The sequence below is a fragment of the Erpetoichthys calabaricus genome, chromosome 4 (genome assembly GCF_900747795.2).
Source record: "Erpetoichthys calabaricus chromosome 4, fErpCal1.3, whole genome shotgun sequence".
Classification (NCBI taxonomy): domain Eukaryota; kingdom Metazoa; phylum Chordata; class Cladistia; order Polypteriformes; family Polypteridae; genus Erpetoichthys; species Erpetoichthys calabaricus.
The window spans coordinates 301,715,785-301,734,361 of record NC_041397.2 but is presented as its reverse complement, the minus strand read 5'-3'; the positions used below and the strand labels follow the sequence as shown (position 1 = coordinate 301,734,361).

Below are 18,577 nucleotides of genomic sequence, written 5' to 3'. Positions count from 1 at the left end.
TAAGGTGGGACGGATCTATGAGTTTTTTTTGTAGGCTCTGGTAATTCTAGTGTTAAACAACAGTGTCAGATCGGAGGAAGCGTGAAAGTGTCTGAGAGAAAAAAACTGAATAAAAAAAAAGCTAACCTTTACAAGTACTATACTTTTACATCGGCTATTGCAGACTCAAATCAAATGTATTTTTTATTGTATAATAGTAACAATAAGAGCAGCTGACTACTCAAAACAGGAATTCTGGGAAGTGCCTGGAATTGATCCCTCAACCTCTTAATTGTGATTCAGCACCACCCAAGCAGTCATGTCAGTGTCATACTCTAATCCAATTTCTTTTTCTTCAGTTATATGCTTTAATAAAAATGCAGTTGTTTTGTTATACGTGTACCTTTTTTGAAAGTGTTTATTTAATATTAGGACCTAAGTCTTGCTACATGTGATGTCAAAATTCTGTCATTAGTACTATAACATGAAAAAAGTTTCTATTTTAGTTATGTGTTCAACATTTCTTGCCTCGCATTTCCTGTCATCCTACATTTACACAGATCATGGTAGACATGGAACACACATAAACTGCATGTGTTCCAAATAATGATACAGTATATTATTTACCCTATACAACTCCAGGCACCTCACACGCAGGTAAAGAGCCTTGAGCTGGGAGAACATTTTCAGTTGAGCTGCGGCGGTGGAGGATGGGATAGCAGGCTGCTTGCTGCTTGTGCTGATCGACACATTTACAACACAAAAGACGCTGATGAGGAGAGGTGTGAAGGAATTTAAGGTGGCCCAGGATTACGAGTTTTTTCATAGGCTTCAGGGATTCTAGTGATAAACTACTTCATGACTACCATGCTGGCATAGTCCACATGAAGACTCTGGCCAGGAGTTATGTATGGTGGCCAGGAATGGATGGACAAATAGAGAACACTGTAAAGTGTTGTACAACATGTCAATAATTATGGCATGCACCGTCAAGGGCACAACTACACCCCTAGGAATGGCCAGCTAAGGCTTGGTCTCGGATCCACATTAATTTTGCTGGACCATTTCAAAGATCTTCTTTAATTTGATGGGTTCCCATTCCAAGTGGCTGGGTGTGTCTCTTCTGTACTCCATGTCTGCTAATGCTGCCATTGACTACTTTGTACCTTATCTTTTCTACACATGGGTTGCCAGATATTATTGTCTCGGACAATGGCACAGCATTTACATCTGCTGAACTCAAAGAATTCACAGAAAGAAATGGGGGCTGGTATTTGACAACAGCTCCCTATCCTCCATCCTCAGATGGACAAGTAGAGCGAATGGTACAAGCAGCAAAGGACGATAATGATTACTAGCAATAATAATACAGTGGTGATGCCAACCCCTGAAACTGGTAAACCTGTGGATGTTAAGACCCCACAGCCTGTGGTTTCACTAAGGCCCAGTAGAATTTTTGTTAGGCCAAAATTTTACAAAGATATTTAAAACTGGGGGAAAGGGGGTTGTGTATTTGTATGTTCATTGACAAGTTAAATTTATATTGATCTCGACTGACTTTCATGTTTTTGGTCATTTCCAGGAGAATATTAGTGGGTGGGATTTTAAAGGAGAAAAGGAAATTCTTAAAAAGGGTTTTTTTCCTGTTATTGACAGAACCCAATGAGAAAATGACACAATTTTACAATTATTAAAGAACTAATTAAGGATCATTTATCAATGTTTATGTGTCATCTATCAATACTATACACCCGATGCTTTCCCTGCATTTGACTGATAACAAAGATCTCATTTTTTGTTCCGCATGCCAGATGTGAAACCAAACTGTACTTCGCTGACTTTGAGCTGACCCCTGATTCTTCTCTCTAGTGCTTCTCTCACCTTCATTACCCGCTCTGAAAGTCTGACTGTTGTAGGTGATCCACACTCCAATAGATTGCCCTGTTGTTTGTATTCTAGAATTAGCACGCTTCTTTTCCATATTTACTGTATAAAGCTCTTTATTTGAAAATTGTTGCACGTTATTTAAAATTAACAAAATTATGTATTTACATGAGCACACTACATTGACTATGACAATACATTAAATGACACTGATAAGCTACAAAGGAAGGTACAAAATAAATATGGTAGCAAATTAAAGTTTAATTGGAAAAAAATAATTTCATAAAAAACAAGTATACAGAGAATATTCATTTTGAACATATTTACATATTTCAGATTCCAACACATCATAATAGAAATGTGGCTATGGTGATATTTTACACCTTTTTACAATTTTGACAAAGCTGTCTCTAATCTCTTTATTCCTCAGGCAGTATATAAAAGGGTTCAGTAATGGTGAAATTATGGTCTGCAGCACTGCTGCTATTACGCGCATATCTTCAGAAGTTCCTGGCATCCGATATGAAATGTAAACACCAGCAGCAGTGAAAATAAAAACAAAAATTACCACCAGGTGTGTCCCACAGGTAGAGAATGCCTTGGAACGTCCTTCAGAACTGGCAATTTTGAGCACAGATATGATGATCCGTGTGTAGGAATACAGAATATAAGCCAAGGCGATGAACATAACGGACAGACCAATGGTCAAAGTCACAATGCTGTTGATTGAAATGTCAGTACAAGCTAGTCTGACCACAAGGCCGAGGTCACAAAAGAGATGCCTGACTTTATTAGGACCACAGAAGGGCAGTCTGAGAGCCAAAACGAGTGGAATAATGAGTGTAATGAATCCGCCAAGCCAACACAGAGCAATCTGCTTTAGGAGGAATCTGTTGGTCATAATGGTGGGGTAAAGAAGGGGGTTACAGATAGCCACAAGTCTGTCATATGCCATCAGCATTAAGAAAAAAGTCTGTGAACTTCCTATAGAATGGTAAAGAAAGAGTTGAGTGAAACAAGCAGCAAATGAAGATATAGTGGCGTCGAACATTAAAATGGTCAGTGCTCTTGGGACTGTGATAGAGGAAAAAGTAAGGTCGAACAATGCCAGAGTGGAAATCAGAACATACATGGGCTTGTGCAGGTTTTCATCCAGCATAAATGTGACAAGGATGCTGAGGTTCCCCAGGCAAATTAAAAGGTAGGCAATCAAAAATATTACAGAAAATAGAACTTTGCTTTCATGATCCTGAAATCCTGGTAAGCCAATGACAATGAACTGCTCCACTGATGATGTTGTCAGGCTTGCATTAGTCATGATGACCTCAAACGTCTTCTGTGAATTAAAAAAAAAAATTCATGGTTACTTTATAAAAATGTATAAAAAGTACAATATTATTCATATTACTACTTTTATTATTCATATTTTGCATTGTCAATAAGACTGAAATCAACAATGAACTGTTTTCTAGAAAGAAGTGACATTAATAAAAGCATAATTTTAGCTATATTTTTAAGACACAACCAAAGTTTATTCATAATATACTAATAATTACATAATAAATTTATTTTTTAACTATTTCAAAGAAATTTATTATTCATGTAAAATATAATTATAGTTGTCATAAACCCCTCCTTTATCCGCCACCTTATCATGGTGGAGGGGTTTGCGTGTCCCAATGATCCTAGGAGCTCTGTTGTCCGAGGCTTTATGCCCCTGGTAGAGTCACCCAAGGCAAACTGGTCCTAGGTGAGGGATGAGACAAAGAGCGGTTCAAACCACCTATGATGAATGAAAACTTTGGACGGCGTTTTCCCTCGCCCGGATGCGGGTCACCGGGGCCCCCCTCTGGAGCCAGGCCTGGAGGTGGGGCTCGATGGCGAGTGCTTGGTGGCCGGGCCTGCACCCATGGGGCTCGGCCGGGCACAGCCCGAAGAGGCAACGTGGGTCCCCCTTCCCATGGGTTCACCACATATATATATATACTAGCAATCCCCCACGGCTTCACCCGCCCATGTAGTAGTGAAACGGGACAGTGAGGAGGGCCCCGCCCAGCTCTCTACTCCTGACGTCACTCTTCCCCCTCCGCTCGGATTAGCGCGAATATATCACTCCTGCGAGCGAACTCTGATTCTTAGTGCAATGAGAGAAGTCGCAAATTCAACCAGAATTTTCAAGCAAATTATAGAAAAAAACCCCATCTAAATCTGTTAAGTAGTTCTCACATTCGCTAACTAAGCGGAGTTAAGGTTACGCCCTGAAGTAGACCCTTGAGTGAGGAGGGCCCCGCCCCCTCCGTGCAGCCCGATGCGTTTCTCTCGGATTCGCACTAATAAATCGTTACCGCAAGCGTACTATGATACCTAGCACAATGAGAAACTCGTAATATCAATGGAATGTTCAAGCAAATTATAGACAAAAACCCAATCTAAATCCATTAAGTAGTTCTCTCGTGAAAAGCGCACAGACATACAAACGGGTTTAAAAAACTATAAGAAATTTTGCGCTTGGACCACGAAATTTTTAAAACCGTTTCTTAGCGAAAACCTATGGGCCTAAGGGTAACCTACATTCCAAATTTCAAGTCCCAAGTCCTCATGGTTCAGGAGATTTTGTGATGAGTGAGTCAGTGGTATTTGGCTTTTATATATATATATATATATATATATATATATAAAATCCAACGTCTGTCTGTCTATCCGCTTTTCACAAGAGAACTACTTCGGGTACTAGATTGAGTTTTTTTCTGTAATTTGCTTGTTTCACATGTAGCATGCAGAACAAAAGATGAGATCTTTGCTAAGTATCATAGATCGCTTGTGGTACTGATTTATTTGTATGAATCTGAAAGATACACTGTGGGCCAAGGGGAGGGGGTTGGGACCCTCCTCATTCATGCGTCAGCCTCTGTTCGAGTCGCTCTTCGTCTCAACATGTGTTGGAGTATAGCTTGCCTCTGCTTAGCTAGCGATACCTGTTTGTTCAGCAGACATTATCATCTACAGATTGCTAAGGAGTAATGGTTGATGTTTTTGAGAGAGAGAGATCAGAGCTACGTGTGTTTTAGAGGAGAGCAATACACAGTCAGGATCTTTGGATAAGATATACATACATTTGTTATATACAGTACTATACATCGCTCTCCTCTCTTGCATAATGAATCTTAGCCTGAAGAGCTCTATTAATTTTTTACATTTAAGATGTCTAACTTAAAGGTTTTCCAATGTTGTATGTGTCCTGGTGTCTATGTAAACACAGAAAACTTCGGTTTCTGTATTACATCTTGCCTGAAGAAGGGGCCTGAGTTGCCTCAAAAGCCTACATATTGTAATCTTTTTTAGTTAGCCAATAAAAGGTGTCATTTTACTTGACTTCTCACTGCATTCATAATGGCTAACACGGTACAACACTCCAGTACTTCAAATCACACAATTTACATACTGTTACATACACAGGTAATTATTGTGTAAATTCACTTGTAATATATGGCACCCAATGAAAAGGGGTTTCCAACCTGTACATTTTAGTACGACAAAGAGGAAGGCTGTGTCACGATTCACTAAAATTGAGTGAGGTGTGTTTTCCATCTTTGTGCAATCTGAATTGGCAATGATCCGTACAGAAGGGTGAGGTGTAGTATTGATTTCTGTGCAAGCCCTGATCGTTAAACATCACTGATTTCAGCCCATCTTTCCTGCTGGTGATCCTGGCAGTAGTGAAGCAGTTTTAACTGTGCAGCACATCTATTTTTAAATTTCAGTGCTGGTATTATCAGGGAACAAACTTCCTAGGCTGTTCCTAGGAATGTGCTGCCACCCGTTGCTTCATGGGGCTATCCAATCCCCCAAACCCCTCGATCATTGATTGTGTATCAATTCCTTCAAGCGCTATATGCCTCGCTTGCCTCATCAATCGCATATCTAAGCTTCACAGGGGCAGATTTACAAGATTGCTGGGATTTCTAAAGGTAAATTGCTTGATTTATATTTAAATTTTATTCTTATTTTTTTGAGTTCAATTTGTTCACCAGCAGTACTGTATGTGGTTCAATGTGTTGTTCAAAAATTAGAAATTTGACTTCTTCGTCTTCAAATGTGGTATTACTTTTGTAGGGGGTATGAACATAAATCAAACATTCAGTAGAGTTGCAGGGCATAGAAAAGACAAGGCAATTACATCTGTTTGCTAGAGTGGAGGGTAAGCTTCACCTTATACCACTTGGAAATGAGTTTATCACAACTGCATGGCTGTAGACACTCCACACTTTAGTTCTTTCATTATAAGTAACAAATAGAGGACTTTTGGAACTACAACTCCAGCACCACTTTACCTTAATGGTAATATACTTAGAGTGTCATTATTCATAATCACCTACCTAACTACAGTGCACCAGGCATTACTACTACTGTGTAACTCAAGAAGCTGTTTAAGGAAATAAACAGTCAGGAGTAAAACATGAAAAAAATCTGAATTAGCGTACGCTGCCCTAATTCAGGATGTTCATAAGAAATATAATGATTTACTTCATGAGGTAGAAGTGCACAATAAAAAAGAATAGTTGCATCATATATTTGAAATATTAAAATGTGTTCTTCAATTTAAAAGTCTAAATTGTCTCAATTGTAATAGAAAGCTGTCATTTTTTACCCTCTAATAGAAGATCTTAGAGGGCTAAATCTTACATAAAGGATAAAAGAATAGCATCAAATTCATAATTAATAAACTTGAAATAGTCTAAAATGGGCTGCACGGTGGCGCAGTGGGTAGCGCTGCTGCCTCGCAGTTGGGAGACCTGGGGACCTGGGTTCACTTCCCGGGTCCTCCCTGCATGGAGTTTGCATGTTCTCCCCATGTCTGCGTGGGTTTCCTCCGGGCGCTCTGGGTTTCTTCCCACAGTCCAAAGAGATGCAGGTTAGGTGGATTGGTGATTCTAAATTGGCCCTAGTGTGTGCTTGGTGTGTTTGTGTGTGTTGGCACCCTGCCCGGGATTGGTTCCTGCCTTGTGCCCTTTGTTGGCTGGGATTGGCTCCAGCAGACCCCCGTGACCCTGTGTTCGGATTCAGCGGGTTGGAAAATGGATGGATGGATAATCTAAAATGATACTCTACATACTTATGTTTGAAATTTGTCATTCTGAACCTTCTGGGAGTGGCTCCTAAAAATCTAGGACCACTAGTAAAGAATCAAATATCAAACGGGATCAGCAGTCTTGGAATAGCATAAAATGACCCAACACAATCCTATATTACCAATCCTCATGTGCTTGAAGTTTTGTGAAAAGGAGTAATGTTAACTTAGCCGGTAAACCCTTGGTGTCAGTTGATGTTTAAGGCACAACTTCAACTTCTTCTGATCATTTTTGCTGGTGATACCATTTGGCTTACTCTTTACCATAAGGGTATAATTTCCTGCACAACATATGGTCCAGAAATGGCCTAAAACTGAGTGTTTTTCAGGTCTAGAGAGACAAATGTATGGTGGATCCATAAAAATGTCAACGTTTGATTTCTTAACTAACTCTTATAAACACAATGTGATGCTGCTTTAAATCATCATACATTGAAATAATATTTTGAAACATTGTTTTGGCAGGAATATAAAGGCACCATATTAAGAGGAGCTTAAGCGTTGCCGAACATTCTTTAAAAAGTGTTAATGTAATAATTAAAACATGTATAAGAAGAATCTGATATATATACAGTATATATATAAATATATATATACAGTGGAACCTCGGTTCACAAATGTCTCTGAACATGTACAAATCGGGTTACGACCAAAAAGTTCGCCAAACTTTTGCATCTGTTCACAACCACACACTCGGTATACGAACAAGCCAGTTTTCCTTTCGGTTTGTGCACGCCGATGATTTCTGCAGGTGTTCAGTCTCTCCCTGTGCAGCGAGCGAGAGAGAGCGAGAGAGACAGCATGCACGAGACAGAGAGAGAGACACACACACACACTCGAGCGCGCGTTAGAGAGAGACACACACAAACACACTCACGTATGGAAAGAGAGAGAGACACACAAACACACACACACGCTCGCACGAGAGAGAGCAAGCGAGAGAGAAGGCAGTTAAAGAATGCGCCGGGCTTGTTTTTAAAGAGACTGATTCCAGCATTGTTTTAACCTCGTTGTATTTAATGAAGACTTTTTTCTATTTGATTTTAACCTCCACTTCACTTCTGTTTACAGCGATCGGTTTGTAGCGTGCATTGTTGCAATGTTACTTTTCTTGGTTGTTTATTAAATTACGGATTTTTCAAATGTTTATTTTTTTCCCTGTGCTTAAAACTCATTAAAAAAAAGTGTTTTTAGCCAGCGGTTGGTAGCGCTATAGCGAGAACTCTTGCAATGTTAGTTTTCTCTGTTGTTCAAGGTTTTCTCAGTGTTATTCAATGTTTTTAAATTTAGTTTACTATTATGCTGTGTATTCTATGGTATGATTAACTATATTTGTGCTTAAAAATCTTTAAAAAAAATACATTTACATACAGTTTGTACGGTCTGGAACGGATTAATTGTATTTACATACAATCCTATGGGTGAAATTACTTCGGGTCACGACCAAATCGGGTTACGACCAGAGTTTTGGAATGAATTACGGTCGTGACCCTAGGTTCCACTGTATACATATATACTGTGTATATCAATTTTCTGAACTTTTTTTCCCTATTATTTGTTCCTTTCCACAATTTAAAATAGGAAATAATCTTTAAAATTTCAGTGCTGCTTCCACATTTTTTTAATATTTATAGTATATAATATTTATCTTTTAATTTTGTATGTGTTAAATACATTTTTTTACAATTTGTTTAATTTATATGGAAGTAACCCCTGAGGAAGACAGGAATAGTTCAATCAATCAGTCTTTATTTAGTCACAGATGAGTACATGGATTCATGCTTTGCAAAGTAGAAGAGCAAAATTTTCCACTTTCAATCGGCTTTTAATATTCATTTTCCTCCCACCCCCTTACTTATGAAACAGCATCTAAGCATTTCATCAATTCAGCCGACTGTTTCTTTTTTGTGTACGTGTCAAGAGGGGTCCCAAAGAAGGAAAGGTCATCTTTCCTGTGTCTAACAGACACGTTCCTAAAAAAGGAAGTTACCCAAGTTCAGCTTACTTCACCTTATCTTATGACAGACGCCTGTATGAGTAACCTGCTGTTATAATAAAACGGTTTTTATTCCTTAGTAGCTTGAAAGCAGTTAAATTTTCATTCACTGTATATATACAAATTTCATTACACTGTACCTTATTAAGCATATTACATAGAGAATTCACAAAAAATTCTTTTTGTTGCTGATAGATGGCAGCACCTGCCCTGCATTTATTTATTACAAGATATTTAGAACAATTCTTTTGTCTTGCATTGTTTTCCTGCATTGCATTAAAAGTTGCATAATTAGATCTGAACCACCATATATATACTGTATAAAGAGAGAGAGAGGGAGAATAACTTTTTTATTTAGTATACCCTAAAATTAATTTCTTATTTTTAGAATTTTGTTTAATTTAGTTTTTACATATTTATAGCATGCCCTTTTTTACTTAGTATAACTTTAACTGTGTTTCTTCTTTTCATATTTGTCCTTAACTTGTTTGTAAAGGTTTATTATAGTTTACTTTTACTTAATCTACCATAAATTACCTAATTTGTTATATACATCTTTAATTTAGCTTGCAGACAATTTAGTATACTTATTTTTTCTTAATATAACTTAAAGTGCATTCCTTCTTTTGATATTAATTGTTTGTATATGACGTGGGTTCACTTCCCGGGTCCTCCCTGCCTGGAGTTTGCATGTTCTCCCCGTGTCTGCGTGCGTTTCCTTCGGGCCCTCTGGTTTCCTCCCACAGTCCAAAGACATGCAGGTTAGGTGCATTGCCGATCCTAGGGACAATTTAATGTGTGCTTAGTGTGTGTGTGTGTGTGTGTGCCCTGTGGCGGGCTGGCGCCCTGTCCGGGGTTTGTTTCCTGCCTTGCGCCTTGTGTTGGCTGGGATTGGCTCTAGCAGACCCCCGTGATCCTGTAGTTAGGATAATAGATGGATGGATGTTTGCATATTTTTAGTATTGTTTAAAATGCATACCTGTTATCTTATTTAGTATGTAATTATTTACATTGTTCTTTCTTGATGTAGCTCAAAATGTCTTCCTTTTTATACTAATCTTTAATATTGTGTGATTGCCATGAGACAATTAAAAATATGAACATTACAATTATAAGTATAGATACTTACAGATGCAGCACATGTGTCTTCCGGACAGCCAGGTGGCTTGCTGTTAAAGTGCTGGGTTGTGTTTTAGTTTTATATCAGGTGCTTTGAGCCTCATTAAGAGGTTTAATTAGTGACTTTAGGAAAGAGCGTTTAATCTGAGACTACAGAGAGTTGGCTTGTGAGCTCCCTGAAGAAAAGCCACGTAAATGTAAGCTCATTACAAAAAAAAAAATCAGGGCTTGTAATTAGACTTACCAGAGCACTGAATTGATGTATTGATCCAAATAAATAACATGTGAGCTGATTTATTTACTTATCTTCCTACAGCATAAAGTCACAAGTGAACTGTTGAGCTTCCTCTGTTTGATCGGTCAAGGGCATGCTCACAAATTACACGTGTAATGCCATGAAAAATCCCTGCTGACACTTTAGTATGCGAGCAATTGTACGAGAATGCAGTTAGACTTTTTTTGGGCACATACACCACGCTAGTGTTTAGATCTGGACGGTGTAGCGTTGGCGAGCTCTGTAAGCCGTGCTGTTTCTTTGAAGGACAGGTGATTGACAGCATGACGCCAGACTTTTGCCTTTACGCCTGGTGCAGCTGCGTTGTTCTTATATGTGAGGGGACGTTTCTTGCGGGGATGGCTTCTGTTTTCTCCGATCTGAGTTCACCTCTGTTATAGCGCGTCTTTATTTGAAAAGAACAGTGTCAGATCGGGGCGAACGTGAACGCTAACTTTGACAAGCACTATAAATTTACAGCGGTTGTTACAGACATAAATCAAATGTATGTTTTTATTGTATAATATTAACAATAACAGCAGCTCTCTACTCAAAACGGTAACCTTGAGAAACTGCTAGCATCGAACCCAGAAGCTCCTGCTGGCTTTTTCTTTAATCACCTCTCTGATCCTTTAGTACCTTTTAAATCATTACATTACTGTATGACTGCAGTATACTGTGTTTAAAATATATTATATTGACTCTGGATGCGTGAGAAACAGAGGAATGGAATTAGCCTCTTTATGCCAATTGCCAGCTGTGGTGTATTAAGATTGTATGTTGGTGGTTTTTGGTATTTTGGAGTAGCCGTAGTTGGAAGCTGAAAAGTAACAAAAAGCTGTTTGGGGCATTGTTCAAAAAAGAAGTAAAGTAGAGAACATAAGTTAAAACAGCAACGTGTCTGACTATCTTTGTGGTACTGAATTGATACATCACAGCTTGTGAGTGGCAATCAAAATGACTGCCAAATTTTCAGCAGCTTCTCCCACCACGTTGCTCAGATAGCTTGAAGTGCCACACGCTGTCATTTGCCAGCTGATACATGTGTTCACCAGGTTTGTCTCACTCCACCCACCCAAGGTCAGAGGAAACTTGTATGCCACACTATCCCCCAAACTCCAGACCAGGGTCCACATCCAAGAATCACCTGGCGACAAACAGAAATGCAGTGTGTACAGGTAATCAGTAGCTCTAGGCAGGGTATGCCAGACTAAAGTCATTTGTCATCAGTCTGGATTTAAAAGCATGAGACTGAAGGGACATCTCTTATATTAGCAGGCAGACCATTCCACAGCTGTGGGGTAGTGTATTTTAAGAAACAAACACGCCAAAAACATAACAGTTGCTAAGTTCATTAGAGTTCTTTAATAATGAGAGCATAAATACCCAATGTTTTGTGGATGCATCTTAAAAGTTAATAGTGACAGAGATGTACATAGTGCTCAATGAAAGTATTAACCCCCTTGGATGTTTTCAGATTTTGAATCTCTGTGGATTTTTATCAGAAAAAGACTCTTTACTGTTAAAGTGAAAACAGATCTTTGCAATATGATCAAAATTACTTACAAATATAAAACAAAGAATAGTTGATCTCACAAGTATTCACCCCTTTCATAAGACACCTCCTAAATTTTCACTGGTGCAGCCAATTGATTTTAGAAGTCCTAGAACTAGTTCTAGGTTCAAATTTGGTAAGTCAGTATGGTGTTTTAACTTACACGATGTGAACAAAAGAACACTCCAAGCAATTCTGTGGAAAAACAATTGAAAAGCACAAGTCAGGGAATGGAGGCAAGAAAATTTTCAAGTGACTGAATATCTGTTGTAGGGAAGTTAAATCATTCATTAAGAAATGGAAAGAGCATGGCACAGCTGGAGATCAGCTTGGAACAGACCATCCACAAAAACTGAGTTATCGTCCAAGAAGAAGACCATTGAAGGAAGCCATCAAGAGAATTTTGAAAACTCTGAAGAAGTGATAAGCTGCAGCTTCTAAGACTAGAGTTACTGCGCAGACAACAACTGTTGCCCGAGTGCTTCACTAGTTTCAGCTTTATGGGTTGGCAAAGAGAAAGCTACTTTTAAAAGAATGCACAAAACTAGAGTTTCCTAGAAAGCTCATGAGAGACTCTGAACTCAGCTGGGACAAGGTTCTGTTGTCTGATGAAACCAGAAATTGAGCTCTTCAGCAATCAGACTAAATGCGTTGGTTTAATAAACAACACATTATAAAAACCCACCAATTCCATTTTGAAGTATGGTGGTGGCAGCATCTGCTGTCGAGGTGCTTCTCTACAGAAGGACCTAGAAGGCTTGTGAGGATAAAATGAATTCAGCAAAATACAAGGAAGTCCTGGAGGAATTACTTGATGTTGTCTGCAAGAAACCTGTGGCTTGGGAGAATATTTGTTTTATAACAATATCACAACCACAGCCATAAAATCAAAGTTACAAAGAAATAGCTTTAAAACAACAACGTGAATGTTCTGGAGTGGCTCTGTCAGAGTCCAGATCTCAATCCAACTGAGAATTTGTGGCTGGACTTCTAAAATGCTTGTTCAATCATGATCACCATGACATCTGACAGAACTTGAGCAGTACAGCAAAGATGAATAAGGAAAAATGGCAAAGTTCAACTGTACTGTACAAAGCTGATAGAAAAGACCTGAGCACACAGACTCAAGGATGTCATGGCTGTCAAATGTGCATCTAATCTTTCAAATTATTATGTTTTACTATTTCTTACTATGGTTAATTACTCACTGTAATGTAAAATAGTTAGTTCTATTATGCATATATAAAAATCCCCATGAAAATAAAAATCTGTTTAAATTGTACATCCGCTTCCCCATACGTGAGTGGCAGAACCGCAAAGACACAGGCCTGGAGGTTGCCAAGCAAAGCGAGCAGGGGGCAAAACCCCCTAGTTGTAATAATAAACATTCTGTTTCTGATCTACAATTTATTGTGGAATTTGATCCATCTAGCATCAGTTGATCCAACTGCAAGAGTGAAGTTTTATCTCAGTAGTTTCCTGATATATAATAGGTTTAAAACCCCCTTGTTCCCATTATTCTGAACAAATTGACCTCTATGGAGCAGAATTATGATGTTGGTTATAGAGAATTGTTAGCCAATAAATTAACGCTAGAAGAATGAAAACATTGGTTGAGGGAGCTAAATACCCTTTTCTGATATTCACAGATTATAAAAATCATATAAAATGAAAAAAGACTTTAGACATCTGTCTTCTTGCTATTCATGGGGGCCAAAAAAGCCAAATGAAATCCTTATTAATCTTTGCCGTATGGCTTAAAGCTTTATAAAAATACATTGTGAAAACTTTCATTGGGGGTGAATAGTTTTTATAGGTACAATACTTAAAATATAAAAAGGAAATATTCAATCAACCCAGATCAGAATGACACTTTTTAAGTCAGGGGAATTGAACCAAGGGACATATTTCTACAGTTCTGTGGCAGGGACACACAGCAAATACATCTTAAAAAGACAGTGAATTGAATTGAGCTGTGGGGTTCAATCTTAAAGATAGAAGGGCAGAATATGAGTTAGTCCTGCTGTATTTCTTTGTTAGTTACAGTATATTATAATTGTATTAGAAAGGTTAACACTTATAGAAATCAACTGGCTAGAGTATTTAGCCATTTATTTTTAAGCCTTTAGCATTGTATTTTTGATTAGATAGATAGATAGATAGATAGATAGATAGATAGATAGATAGATAGATAGATAGATAGATAGATAGATAGATAGATAGATAGATAGATAGCGCTTCTGGACTCTTCTGGAAGTGACTTGACCTAGTGTTATATTTATAGTCTGAGGTGTACAGAGTGAAGAGAAAAGGAGACAGGACACATCCATATCAGAAACACAGACCTCGAGTATCCCAAACTGCAGTAGGCCTGATGGACAGTCCATTATTAGGACACCATATGCTTATCCATCTGCATATCCCTGAGTTTACCCCTTAACACTAGAATCCCTGAAGTCTACAAAAAAACTTGTAATCTCAGCCCACCTTCAATTCCTTCGCACCTCTCCATCAGCGTCTTTTGTTTTGTAAATGTGTCGATCAGCACAAGCATCAAGCAGCCTGCTATCCCATCCCCCACCTTGATGGAGCTCAACTTGGGAAAAAAGTTCTCCCAGCTCAAGCCAAGGCTCCTTATCTGCGTGTGATGTGCCTGGAGTTGTATAGGCTAAATAATTTCAGTATATCATTATTTGGAATACATGCATTTCATGTGTGTTCTGTGTCTACAAAGATCTGGGTAAGTGTAGGATGAAAGGAAATGCAAAGCAAGAAATGCTGAACACATACTTAAAGCAGAAACTTGTTACACTAATAATAACGTGAAGTGTATAATGTGTGAAGACTTTAGTCCAAATATCACATAAACATGTGCGCTTTTATTCAAGAATATAATCAAAGTAAAAATAAAATCATTCGATTTCTGTGTTGCTGTCAATGAGTTGAAAAATCAAGCTCAAATGTCAGTTGACAGGAAGTTGACGTATTCTTGAATGGCGTAGAGGTAAGAACTGCTGCCTTATAACCCAATGGTACCAGGTTCGAGTCTCGGTGCTCTGAGTATTGAGATGCTGCTATCATTATTATTAATATAATAAAAACATGCATTGTATTTGAGTTTGTAACACCCGGTGTAAATTTTGGCTACTTGTAAAAGTTAACTCTTGTTTTTGTATTATTCAGTTTTATTCTGTTAGTGACGTTCACGTGGTACAGTGAACTTGCCTCTCCCTGTCCGAGTTGATGGCATTTATCTCCATTCTTTTCACAAGAGCAGCGATGACCACAGTTGGTGCTGTGGCTGACGCCTGCTTAGAACTATTTGTTGTACCGGCAATCAAAGATACAATGTCCCGTGACTGCTATCAGACTACCGTGCGGCATTTGTTCTTTGACAACAAAGACACCCGTGCAGAATGTGTGAAAGGTTAAGCAAGGTTAGGGACATCAAGGTCTTCAGGACAGCAACAGGCAGCCAAACTTGTTACATGTGTATGCCTAGTAGTCTAGAAATGCAAGGAGAATCTTAAGGGCCTGATGGTTGCCATTACTTCCAGATCTTTCACCCCTTAGCCTATGCAAGACAGGTATGGTTGTCAACCTAGGGGTTTCATTGAGGGTTTAAACAGGGTTAGGGACATAAATTACAGGACATCAGGAACGTCAGACCTTTAGCAGGTAGCCAAACCTGATAAAGTTGCCCCATAATGTGCTAAGTTTAAGAGCCTGGAAATGTAGGGAGACCCTTAAGGGCCCATTGGCCACCATTACATAATTTTCAGTTCTTATCCTTGGCAAGAGAGATGGAAACCTGAATGTCTGCCAAGACCCAGCCCTAGACACCATCTCCCAACATTTTGTAGCACCCTTTCAAATGCCTTAAACAAATGTGTAATGCAGCTTCTTTCCTTTCAGCTGATATAATCTTTGCATTTGCCTCACAACTGTTTTTCCCAATGGCAGACGTGTAACCAAACATCATTTCGTTGAATTTCAGCTGACCCCTGATTCTTCTCTCTAACTTATATGACCCGCTGTAATAGCCTGACTGCTCTATGTGATCCACACGCCAACGGGTTGCTCTTTTCTTTGTACTGTAGAATTAGCCCACTTCTTTCCAGTCTTTTGGAATCTTTTATTCTTAATATTTTATATTTATAACACACCTTGTTTAATAATAGTTGACAACTAGTTAAAAATAAACAGGACTATGCCTTCACATGAGTACAGCCCACTGCATATGAAAATAAACTAATATGTTACAATGGAAGGTTCCTATATGCTGTATAGCAAAAGCAGCAAAATAAACTTTAATTTTAAAAAAATAACAGGCCCACATATATCAAACATATATTCAGATGTAACATATCCACTCACATCATAACAGAAAAATGCTGCTTCTCACCATGGAAATATTTTATACCATTTTACAATTTTGACAAAGCTGTCTCTAATCTCTTTAGTCCTAAGGCAGTATATAAGAGGGTTCAGCAATGGTGGAATTATGTTCTGCAGCACGGCTGCCATTATACGCACATCTTCAGAAGCTCCTGGGATCCGATATGAAATGTAAACTCCAGCAGCAGTGAAAATGAAGATAAAAATTACCACCAGATGTGTCCCACATGTAGAGAAAGCCTTGACGCGTCCTTCAGAACTGGCAATTTTAAGCACAGATTTAATGATCCGTATGTAGGAATACACAATATAAGTCAAGGGGATGAACATAATGGACATAGCAATGGTCAGAGTCACAATGCTGTTAACTAAAATGTCAGCACAGGCGAGTCGGACCACTGAGGTGTGATCACAATAGAGATGCATAACTTTATTGGGACCGCAGAAGGGCAGCCTGACAGCCAAAATGAGTGGAATCAAAGGAGTAATGAATCCACCAAGCCAACACCAAGTGATCTGCTTTAGAATGACTCTGTTGGTCATAATGGTGGGGTACAGAAGTGGGTTACAGATGGCCACCAATCTGTCATATGCCATCAGCATTAAGAGAAGGGACTGTGAACTACCTACAGCATGAAAAAGAAAAAGTTGAGCAAAACAAGCAACAAATGATATCACTCTGGCGTCGAACATTAAAAAGGTCAGCATTCTTGGGATTGTGACAGATGAATAAGTAATGTCTAAAACTGCCAGTGTGCTAATCAGAACATACATGGGCTTGTGTAGGCTTTCATCCAAGAAGAATGTGGCAAGGATGCTGAGGTTCCCCAGGCAAATCAAAAGGTAGACAATCAAGAATATTACAGAAAACAGAAGTTTGCTTTCATGATCCTGGAATCCTGGAAAGCCAACGACAATGAACTGCTCGACTAATGATGTTGTCAGGCTTGTATTAGTCATGATGACCTCAAAAGTCTTCTGTGAAATGAAAAAAAATGAATAGGGTCAGCACTTGAAATATCTTCCAATAATTAGAAATCTTACTGTAATACACTTTATAGGATCCAGCATGCTTAGTTGAAGTTCGATGTACAGTTCTTGACAGTGTGCTGTGTCTGTGCATTGTTTTCCCACATTACTAAACACGTACAAATTTCAGTTTGGCCCTTGTGTGTTTTTGAATGTGTGTATGTGAAGTGATGCCGGCATGGACTGGCACCCTTTTGAGGACTAATTCTCACTAAGTGCCCAGTGAGATAAGCATCATCTCCCCTTGAACCTAAATTGAGTTAAGTAGGTATGAGAATGTTAGCTCATATCTCAGCATGTCATATACTCCTAAAACTATATATCAAAAAGTATTCATTTATGTACGCATCAAATAATCAGTTTTAAAGTAGATCCAGCAGAATCCTTTCAGCCTAAGGGTGAATCACATACTTGACAACACCAGTGGAAATTAAGGGGAAGTGCATTTAGGACTGAAACCATGAATGTGTAATAAACTACAGACACCTGTAATTGAAGCAGAAACGTCAGCAACGTTTAAGAAGGATCCTGATGAGATATTGGAACTGCTTAGCTATCAGCAAGTAAACACGCTTGATAGACTGAACAGTCTCCTTGTGTTTGTTAAATTTCTTATATCCTTATGTTGTAATACTAGGCAATAATATCAGTATGCAAGAGGGGAAGACTTTTGACCTTTATGTGTTTGTAAACTCCATCTTATACCAACTGGAGATGAGCTTATCATAGCTGCATGGCTGTAAACGTACTGCACTTTAGTTCTATTACTGTAAATAACAGTTGAGATACTTCTGGAAGAAACACTCCAGCACCTTTTTAATTTAAGTATCTTAAGTTTCCTTTACTGCGGTGGGTTGGCACCCTGTCCAGGATTGGTTCCTGCCTTGTGCCCTGTGTTGGCTGGGATTGGCTCCAGCAGACCCCCGTGACCCTGTGTTCGGATTCAGCGGGATGGAAAATGGATGGATGGATGAAGTTTCCTTTACGATGGTATGGTTATAGTATTGTTATTCATAATCATTTGCCAAACTACAGAGCAACAGGTATTACAACTATTGTGTAGCTAAAGAAACTGTATGACGTATTATATTAACAAAACTAAACATCTTCACAGAGAGTAATAATGCCTCGTAAAACTGTTTAGGCACCGTATTAAGAGGAGCTTAAGTGCAGCCCAAAATCCTATAGAAGGTGTTAAGGTAATTTAATGATATG

At 38.6% G+C, this 18,577-nt stretch overlaps 2 protein-coding genes across 2 annotated transcripts; both read right to left on the bottom strand.

The window, feature by feature from the left end:
* Positions 1-2,159: 2,159 nt before the first annotated feature.
* Positions 2,160-3,193, bottom strand: LOC114651284 (olfactory receptor 6N1-like). Its single transcript, XM_028801228.2, has one exon. The coding sequence runs from the start codon at positions 3,179-3,181 to the stop codon at positions 2,228-2,230; it is 954 nt and encodes a 317-aa protein (XP_028657061.1). The 5' UTR covers positions 3,182-3,193; the 3' UTR covers positions 2,160-2,227.
* Positions 3,194-16,128: 12,935 nt separating this feature from the next.
* On the bottom strand, positions 16,129-17,302 carry LOC114651283 (olfactory receptor 6N1-like). Its single transcript, XM_028801227.2, has one exon. The coding sequence runs from the start codon at positions 17,291-17,293 to the stop codon at positions 16,337-16,339; it is 957 nt and encodes a 318-aa protein (XP_028657060.1). The 5' UTR covers positions 17,294-17,302; the 3' UTR covers positions 16,129-16,336.
* Between the last annotated feature and the right edge of the window lie 1,275 nt (positions 17,303-18,577).

Bases quoted from the DNA above. Each gene is read 5' to 3' on its own strand.
- LOC114651284 (XM_028801228.2), bottom strand. From the start codon at position 3,181: ATGACTAATGCAAGCCTGACAACATCATCAGTGGAGCAGTTCATTGTC.
- LOC114651283 (XM_028801227.2), bottom strand. From the start codon at position 17,293: ATGACTAATACAAGCCTGACAACATCATTAGTCGAGCAGTTCATTGTC.